General features: G+C 45.6%; 1 protein-coding gene across 1 annotated transcript in view; it reads left to right on the forward strand.

Moving 5' to 3' along the window:
* Positions 1 to 32: 32 nt before the first annotated feature.
* Muc13 (mucin 13, cell surface associated) overlaps positions 33 to 10140 on the forward strand; it is a 22575-nt gene continuing 12467 nt past the window's right edge. Inside the window, exons 1-5 of the mRNA XM_013351154.2 lie at positions 33 to 285; positions 3005 to 3133; positions 4342 to 4448; positions 6877 to 6938; positions 9081 to 9250. Of these exons, the coding sequence (XP_013206608.1) occupies positions 33 to 285; positions 3005 to 3133; positions 4342 to 4448; positions 6877 to 6938; positions 9081 to 9250 (721 nt within the window). The remainder of the gene's footprint in view (positions 286 to 3004; positions 3134 to 4341; positions 4449 to 6876; positions 6939 to 9080; positions 9251 to 10140) is intronic.

Consider the following 10140-nt stretch of genomic DNA (forward strand, 5'->3'; position numbering starts at 1 on the left):
CATCTGAGACCCCTACGCCAACTACATCAACTATGACACCTAAGACGGAAACTCCTTCATCTGAGACCCCTACGCCAACTACGCCAACTATGACACCTAAGACGGAAACTCCTTCAACTGAGACCCCTACGCCAACTACGCCAACTATGACACCTAAGACGGAAACTCCTTCAACTGAGACCCCACCAACTACGCCAACTACAACACCTAAGACTGACACTACTCCCACTGAGCCACCTACAACAACTCAGTCTCCTGGTGTCTCCTCACAGACTACCTCTTCAGGTAAAAGTGATCCCTAACAGTCTCCTCACTGGGGTGCACAGCACTGAGGGTGTGATGTGTCAGTGTGTTCTGGAGAATAAGGGAAATGCCCAGGAAAAGAACCTCAAAGTTCAGTCATGACAGATGAACCCCCGAGTGAGCTCTTCTGCTCAAGCTACCTGTCAGCTGTGGAGTGCATTTTTTATGAGTTTGGTCTTTGAGGAAGCTACCCATAGAAGAAAGGGTTTGACCAAGTGCTGTCTTGTTGGCCACACTAGTTTTCAAGGAAGAAGTTAGCACTATTCTGGAGTCAGTCAAGATGGTGGCTGATCACAATTTGGAAAGGCAAGCTTTTGAATTTGAGCCTGAGGGTTAAGAAGTCAAGCAATGGCTGTCCTCAAACAGTTGCTAGCTGACCAAGGCCCAAGCACAGCCATTTGTGTGACACTAGTCAATGTTGCTAAAACAGAAACCACTTGGCTCATTTCTCCAAGCTTGGTCTAGAATAAGTGTCACCAAAGGTCATTGGTGACAGACAAACAGTACATATTTTAGGCTTTGGGGGCAACACAGGGTCTCTGTTAAAATGTCAACTTCTGACATTGTAACATAAAAGCAGCCATGTGAATATAAAAATGAGTGAATTTGGCTATATCCCAGTAAAACTTCATTTATAAAAATAAAGGGTTGGTTAGTCATGGCTCAGGAGCCATAATTTACCAACCTGGTCCAGACGACTCCTCAAACTTTAGAGTGTAGAGTTTAAATATACTGTGCTGATCTCAGAGAAGGAAGATGGGGCTCCCAAAAAACAGTGACTTGCCCAAAGAGAGTAAGTTTGTGTGGCCCAATACTTCTGATCATTTTCCAAGTTTTCCTTGCTAGATCTAAGGAATGGATGGTTAAGTCAATAGAACTCAGCCTGTCTATGATGCTGCTTCCCCAGTCTTCTATGTATAGAAGGGCAGAGGGGTCACAGCCATGGGGACAGCTGTGGTGGACTCAGGGATGGGAGCTTTTCCGGGCCACTCTGCTTCCTCCACAGCAGTCCTGTGTGAGCTGCTCATGCTGGCTGGCATGAGGCAAATTGCTTCTCTTGGCTTCAGTGGACTCACTTAAGGCTTTGTAAATAATGCCGGGCAGTGGTGGCACATGCCTTTAGTTCCAATACTCTGGCATCAGAGGCAGGTGGATCTCTGAGTTTGAAGCCAGCCTGGTCTACAGAGTGAGTTCCAGGAGATACACAAAGAAACCCTGTCTCAAAACAAACAAACAAAAACTTTTTGAAAAATCTCAAGAATCTATGGAGATGAAGAAAATGATGGCAACCTGTGGCTGAGTCTGTAGTTCAGTGGTAGAGCACTTGCCTAGAGTGCATGAGGCCTAGTTTCAATCCTCAGTACTGAAAAAAAGAAAGGGAGGGGAGGGGAGGGGAGGGGAGGGGAAGGGAAGGGAAGGGAAGAGAAGGAAAGAGAAGGGGAGAAGAGGGGATGGAAAGGGAAAGGAAGGAGAGAGAAGGAAAAGGAGGGAAAGGGAAGAAAAGGGAAGGGAAGGGAAAGAGGGAGGGAGAGAGGGCGGGAAGGAAGGAAGGAAGGAAGGAAGGCCAATCAAGATCACCATTTGCTCACCCACAGAACATCTTTCTTCCAATCTCACCAGCTCCTGGAAAGAGGACCTGAGACACCTGTGCCTGAGTTCAGGAGCCATTGTAATATTTCTTTATTCTGCATCCTCACTCACAGAGTTAAGGGTGTAGGGCATCCTAGTTCCTCCCCCCAGAAAGCTCACTGGGTTGCCCAGGCCTTTCTACCCTGAATGAACCTGATCTTGTGAGAAGCTTAGCAGGGTGGGACTTGGTTCATACTTAAATGGGAGGAAGTTCACTGGGTTAATCTGTATTTTCTCTCCTTCATTGCTCCCTTTTCCCCTCCATTTCTTCCCTTCTTTTGAGACAGAGCCCTGTTCTGTAGCCCTAGCTGGCCTGAAACATGCTATGTAGACCAGGCTGACCTCAACTCCCAGAGCTCCTGTGTCTACCTCCTGAGGGCTGGGATCAAAGTATAAGCCACCATGCCTGGCTTTCTTCCCTTTGTGGATGTGTGCTGGCTCTTCTCATCAGAACGTGACATCTCATTTCCCTTTGGGACTTCCTGCTGTCCTGCCCTGTGTGGTCATTGCCACACTAGTCTGTAAAAAGCTGCTTTATTTTAAAAAGGGTTTGGGGAGGCCTACCTGGTAGCAGAGAAGCAGGCACTGAGGTTCTTGAGCACTGAAGAGTTCTGAAGATTCTCCACTCCTCGGGATTAGAAAGCTGCCTTGCCTCTCAAGCAGGGCTCTGTCCACCAATCTCTAACCTTCACCATCAGGGAGCACTTAGCTCTGAAACAGCAGCATTGGTCTTCCTCAGAGACCGAAGCAAACACAAACTGCTTCCAGCCCTTCTAAGAATATGTTGTAGAGTCACAGAAAAAGGATATGGAGGCCAGGGGTGGTGGTGTACACCTTTAGTCCCAGCACTTGGGAGGCAAAAACAGGCAGATCTTTGTGTGTTCAAGGCTAGCCTGGTCTACATACATAGCAAGTTCCAGGACAGCCAAGGCTACACAGTGAGACCATGTCTCATGTTCTTTTGACTAGAAAAACAAGTGTGTCTAGAGGGAGGGTGTGAAGAGCAGATGAGAGTCACCAGGAGTTATGGCTGAGTTCTGTGGATTTGTAATGTCTTTCTCCTCCATCTAAGGTCCCCAAGATCCATGCAAACCTAACCCCTGTGGAGCATCTGCTTCTTGTGTTAACCTGAATACCGAATGGTTCTGCATGTGTCCAGAAGGCTACTACTATCAAAATGAATCAACAACATGTAAGAAAGGTAAGTTCAGGGGATAACCATGCAGAGCCCTTCATCCATACCTAAAGTGGGCTTTAGCAGATCTCAAATGAAAGTGAAAGGGGCAGAAGACAAACCAAAGGCAAGGAAGGGCCGGGAAGAGTTTCTTGCTTTTGTCCCAGCCAACCCTGGGGGAGGAGAGATGGAGCAAGGCAGATTTGCCAGCAAGCTGGGCTGAAGGTCTGCTGTGGACTGTACTAGATACAAACCTCCCTCCGCTGCTCTGGGGTGTACTAATACAACATGAGAGCAAGCGTTGCCTGAGCCATGAAAATTGACTACGTGATGACAAGACCTTGTCCATGGTGTGCCTTGACAATGCTAGGGCACGGAGGCAGAAGAGGGTAGCAGACTGGGTGCCTGATCCGAGCTGTCGGAGTCCAGAAATGAACTTTTGAATGACTACAAGCTGGCTTAGATCACCTGGTGCTGTGGGGACCAAAGCCTGCCTGCCTGTCTAAACCAGCCGCTCTCAACCTTCCCAGTGCTGCGACCCTTTCACAGTTCCTCACGGTGTGGGGGCCACCAACCATTAAATTACTTTCATTGCTACTTCATAACTATAATTCTGTTACTGTTATGAATCATAATGTAAATATTTGTGTTTTTCGATGGTCTTAGAAGGCCCCTATGAAGGGGTCATTTGACCCCCAAAGGGTTTACCTCCCATAGGTTGAAACCACTGCTCTAAGTGATTCCTTTAGTTCTGCTTCATGAATAAGAAATGACTTTCACTGCTAGAGCAGGCAGTGGTGTAGGAGGTGAGTGCACTATGTTGCTGTAACAGTTAGAGATATGCCCACAAAGTCTGTATTTTTAATACTAATAATCCAATTTCTGGGCATCGACTCTATGTAAATGATCCCCAAAAAGCCCTTCTATTTTAAATAGTGAGCACTAAGCTCAAGAATGAGAAAATAAGCCAGACATGATGACACTTGTCTTAAATTCCAAGACTCAGGAGGCAGAACAGGCAGTTCTCTGTGAGTTCAAGGCCAGCCTGGTCTACAAATAGAGTTCCAGACCAGCCAGTAGCCAGGACTACACAGTGAGTCCATGTCTAATGGGGGAAAATGAAAAGGAAAAGAAAGAGAAAAAAAGAAGAAGAAAAGTATCTTATGTTTTAAATGCAAAATTGAAGCGGCCCTATTAACATTAAAGAGCTCAGAAAGGGTTTGCCTGGTTTTCAGGAAAGACATTCCCTGGAGAGATTGGCGTGAAAGTGACTGAAACAACTGGCTTGGATAATAAAACCTCTCCGGCCTATCAAGCCTTGTACAGAAAGGTTGTCAAATTTGTAAGTATTTTCCCACTTTCCCTTCTCACCTGGTCTGCAGGGGGTGGAGCCTGTCTTCATGTGGTCACATGGCACAGTTGTGTCTGTTGTTGACAAAGAAAACTGAACCCCACTGGTGGGCAGGACGATCCCTCCAGATTCTTGGGCCTCCCAATGGTTGAATGGCTGTGCACGGCAGACAGAGCACCCAGCATAGCCCGGCCATGCCTCCGGAAAGCAGCCTCGGGACACTGCTCCAGACCTGCCAGTTACAGAAGTTATGGGTTGGTTTTGAATAGACAAGAGCTCTAATGGTGTCTTAGATTATTTCAGAGCAGGCTGGGGCTGTGACTTAGTGGTAGAGTATTTTTCTAGCATAAGGAAAGTCTAGGGCTTTATCCCATAGCATAACAACTTATTAATAATTCATTATTTTGTACTGGGTAATATAGCTCAGTGGTAAAGACATTTTTCTTTTTTCTATGTTCAGATTTGCATAAATTTCCATACCAATATGGATTATTTTTACCTGTAATAAATAGAGGAACTATATCTGATACTTCCTCCATTTTCAAAAATCATGATAAAAACATTTCACTTCATTTCTATTCTTGAGAGCAGTGTTGGCAGGGAAGGAGTGGAGTGTGGACAGCCATTCGGGAGCCACAGTTGTTGGGTCTGGGAAACTCTCCACAGCATCCAGTTAGTCAGTGTTTAGACACCTGAGCTCAGCCAGGGCTGGGTGTTTCTGGGGGAGCCAGGGAAGTAGCGAGGCATTCTTATTGTAAAGCTTTTACGGCCCAATACTACCCCACCTACGCAATAATCCAAATCAAACCAAATCAAACCAAATTAGGAAAAGTCCAGGTTTAATGGATATGGGGGGGGGGAACCAGAAAGACCACATATTTGTTCTCTGGGGGGCAGTTTAAATAGTTTGTGGATGTGGTCTTGACCCTCTCTGGGGAGGGGTCACCATTTGGTGGGCTTTCTCAGAGATGGGTGTCTGGACTGTGGCAACTCCCAGGGAACAGGGCTTGAAATGGAACTTTCCACCAAACATTGCAAAATGGATGCCAGGGGCTGGAATAAAGCCCCATCCAAACATCCCAGACTCTCTGGGTATAGGGGTATCAGCGGCTGGGGTGAGGCTCCCAACCAAATACTTATGGTTTCAAACTGTGTTTTTGTTTACCTGGTTTTAGAGAGGTTTTTTTTATGCTGATGCTCTTTTAAAAATATTTTATTTGTTTGTGTGTGTGTGCATGCACGGGTGTGAGTATGTCACAGTGTCTGTATCAGAGGACAGCATTCAGGAGTTGACTCTCCTTCCACCTTGCTGAGGCATGGTCTCTTGTTTCAGGAACAATTCATTTTCCAGGCTAGGTGGTCCTCCAGCTTCGGAAGGACCACCTTTCTCTGCCTCCCTCTCACCAGAAGAATGCTAGGATTCACTGGTGGTGTAGCTCATGCCCTTAGGGCCATCACTAGGGAGGAGGAAGCTGGCCCATCTCAGTGAGTTCAAGGCTGGCCTGGTCTACAGAGCAAGTTCCAGGACAGGACAGCCAGGGTTGTTACACAAAGAAACCCTGTCTCAAAAAATAAACAGGAAAAAAATAAAGAAAAAGAAAGAATTCTGGGATTACAGATGTGTGCCACTGCACTTATCTTTTATTATTTAAGATTAATTTATTCATGTATTTGTGTATATGAGTGTTCTGTCTTCATTCACACCAGAAGGCGGCACCAAATCTCATTATAATGGTTGTGAGCTGACATGTAGTTGCTGGGAATTGAACTCAGGACCTCTGGAAGAGTGCTCAAGTACTCTTAACCATTGAGCCATCGCTCCAGCTCCTGCATCCATCTTCATTGTGGGTCCTATGGCAGATGGTTCAGTGGTATAACACTTGCCTAACATGTATAGGGCCCTGGGTTCAATTCCTAGAACCACAGAATAAACAGATACATAAATATATAAATGTAAAATGAAAAGGACTCAAGAGTAGAGTAGTTGCCTAACATGTTTTTAGCTTAGTTGATAGAGTGCTTGCAACTAGGTTAGATCTCCAGCAGTGTATCATCTAGGTGTGGTGATACAAGCCTATAATTCCAGCATTTCAGAGGTGGAAGCAGGTCATCCTTGGCTACATAGTAAGTTTGAGGCCAACCTGAACTACATGAAACTCTGTCTCAGGAAGGAAGGAAGGAAGAAAGGAAGGGAGGGAGGGAGGGAGGGAGGGAGGGAGGGAAGGAAGGAAGGAAGGAAGGAAGGAAGGAAGGAAGGAAGGAAGGAAGGAAGGAAGGAGGAAGGGAGAAAAAAGGGAAGGGAGGGAAGGAAGGAAGTGAAGGGAGGGAGGGAAAAAGAAAAGAAGGGAAGCAATGTTTAAGCCTAGAATATAATTTTAAAAATGTTTCACCTTGTTTTTATATCTATTCTCCTCCACAGTTTGAAAATGCACTTAATAAGACTAAGTTTGGTTTTGGACAGACTATAATTATTAAAGTGAGGTAAGTTTGCTCTGGGCCAGTGAGCTGCTTTGGAGGCAGCCTGTTTTTGCTTCACTTCTGCTCTTCTCTTGAGCTCCCATGTCATGAGCCATCTTGTGTTAAGAAGAGATAGCCGTGGGGGTGGGGAGACAGCTCAGTTGGAAAAGAGCTCACCCACAAGCACAAGGAGCTAAGTTTGGATCCCCAGTACCCATGTAAAAGCCTCACTCAGTGGCCCATGTTTGTGAGGCTTCCCAGTGCTCAGGGAGTGGAAACAAATGGCTCCCTGGAGCTTGTTGGCCATCCAGCCTAGCCTAGTTGGTGAGCTCCAGGTTCAGTGAGGCTGTCTCCTAGGATGTGTTTGCTAAAGTCACCAAGAATAAAGAGTACTTTAGGAGACAACAAGAGAATTTAGAAAACAGTGAGAGAGTAAAACTGGCTGTTATGCTAAGAAATGTTTGGTGGTCCAGGACAAAAACAAGTAGAACACACCCATATACAGGAGAAAGCTCATGTAGCTGACAGGGACATCGTCTTTCAGATTGCTTATGATGGATGGAAGGGGTATGAGCCTGTGCTCATGATCCACCAGGATACTATGTAAGAGCTATAGGCTCAGCTCTTGTCTGCTGCTGGCCCACAGGCTTCTCTGCAGGTTTGGCATGGCCAAGGTCTACAAAGACAGGTGGAGGTAGTTAGAGAGGAACACACTGTGGTAAGCTCTGGTGGTCAGCCAAGGCCTTCACTGGTGGTTGGATGCTTCTTGCCAGAATGGCAACTGTAATAAAGTTTGGGGCTCAGAAAGGAGCTGTGGGTAGAGGCTTATCCATCCTAGCAGCTCCAGGTGACTTCCTGGTCATGGTCCAGTGAAGCACATCACGGGACAGGATGTAGCAGGTTATATGAGGGAAGAAGATGAAGATGTAAGAAACAGTTCTTGGGCCAGCAAGATGGCTCAGTGGGTGGAGGCACTTGCCACCAACCTTGATGACCTGTATTGGATCCCAAAAATTCTAGAAAATTGTTCTCTGAACTCCATATATGTGGTACAGCACTCATAGATACAAACATAAATAAATGAAAAAATTTAAAAATTTAAGTTCTCTCAGTATGTAAAGAGCAGTGTAACTCCAGACATGAAGGAGGATGTGAATAAGAAAGCTCATGCTGCTATGTGAGAGAATCCAGTCTATGAGAAAGGGTCCAGGAGAGAAGTTAGAAAGAAGTGTGGGCTAGAGAGATGGGGTCAGTGGCTACTCCTCCGAAAGACCCAGGTTTAATTCTCAGCATTCACATGGTGGCTCACTCCAGTTCCAGGATATCTAGCACCCTATTCTGGCCTCTGTGGGCACCAGTAATGCATGAAGTGCACAGACATGCATGCAAGCAAAACACTCATGCACAAAAAATAAAATAAAACTTATTGTAAAGAAAATGTAGTGACCCCCTTCCCCCTGGAAAAAAGATATGCAATGACCCCAAATGTCCCTTACCCAGGAAAAAATTGGGTAGGTCAAAACAAGACAAGCTTCCTGAAAGCTTGGGAATAGTCTGCCAAGAGCTAAAGTAGTTCTCTGTTATGATTTTTTCTCATAAATACAATATATTTATTGACCAAACAACTAAACATAATAATATTAAGATGGAGAGGAACTGATGTTAGTCTCTGGATTCCATTTGCTTGCACACACACACACATGGAGGAGGTACCTAGCCAGAGCACTACAGAAGGAACTGTGTGCCTCAGTGATGCCTCTAATACCATATGGACTCAGGCCAGGGTGAGCAGGATGTGGCCCGAGGAAGGAAGGCTGCTGATGGTTGCCAGGCATCTTGTTCACATGGACCAGGCATCATATGAGCCAGTTTGGTTGGATCCTTTGGTTACAAATCATACCTCATCTATCCCTGGCTTGAGAACTCCAAGTGTCTTCCAATAGATTGTCGTTTACATTGTAGCTTCTCTGAGTACTTGTCAAATAGAAGCCACCAGGCTGAAAATTTGACACTGTAAACCCAGGCCTCCATCTTTGGTCTACAGTTGTGGAGCTAGGACAGTGGGTCAGGACAAGAGCTCAAGAGAGTTGGACATCAGGGAGGGCCACATACTATGTGTTGATTCCTTGGTTTGATCCATCATGGACATCTTTATTTCATTTTTAGTGTCTCCTCTTCTCAGTCAACAAGATCTGCAATGCGTGCTGCTGATTGGACGATCGTCAATGTATCAGTAGTAAATATGTTTAATGAAAATACAAAGCAAAATGAAAGTACTATATCTGCTATAATTAAAGAGGCAGTTATAAATGATACCAGCATGGAGAACTATACTGGTAAGTACTAAATAACTTTACTTAAAGTTCGCCTAAAGATCTAACTTTCTGTTACTTTTTCCATTATATGTGAGGAGGGTCAAGTCAAGAGAGAGACTGTTGTCTCCAAATTTCCTTTTTTGGAGGGTGGGGGTTGGGACAGGGTTTCTCTATGTGATCATGGCTGTCCTGGCACTCACTCTGTAGACCAGCCAAGCCTTGAACTCAGAGATCCTTCTATCTCTAGTACTGTACTACCACCAACCAGCTCCAAAAAATATTTTATTTAGTTATTTTTAATTATATGTGTATGTCTGTGTGTAGGTATGTGCACATGAGTCCAGGTACCCAAAGAGGCCAGATGTCTGGTCCCTTGGAGCTGGAGTAACAGCTGCCTGATGTGGGTACTGAGAACTAAAACTAAACCCAAGTCCTTTGGAAGAGCATCAAGTGCCCTTCACTGCTGAACCATCCTTCCAGCATCACATTTTTTGCTTTTTTAGTGACTAGCACCTCTCTGACCTAGTTTGTAAAGCTAATTTCTCCGTGTGAGTGAGTGTGTGTGTGTGTGTGTGTGTGTGTGTGTGTGTGAGAGAGAGAGAGAGAGAGAGAGAGAGAGAGAGAGAGAGAGAGAGAGAGAGAGAGGTGGGTCTGGAAGTCAACCCAGGTATTGTCCCTCAGGAGCCATCCACCGGGAGAGTTCTGAGCATCCCCCTAGTGCTGGGATTAAACCTAGGACCTCATGGATGCTAGTCAGGTGTTCCAGCACCGAGCTACTCCCAGAAGTCTACCTTTTTAAAGTCAAGGTCTCGCTTATCTTTGAACTCCCTGATTAGGTTAGGCTGGTTAGCCAGTGTGCCACAAAAGACTCCATATCCCCACTTCTCCAGAGCTAGAATTACCAGTGGGCA

This window comes from Microtus ochrogaster, chromosome 2 (genome assembly GCF_000317375.1).
Source record: "Microtus ochrogaster isolate Prairie Vole_2 chromosome 2, MicOch1.0, whole genome shotgun sequence".
In the NCBI taxonomy this organism is placed as follows: Eukaryota; Metazoa; Chordata; class Mammalia; order Rodentia; family Cricetidae; genus Microtus; species Microtus ochrogaster.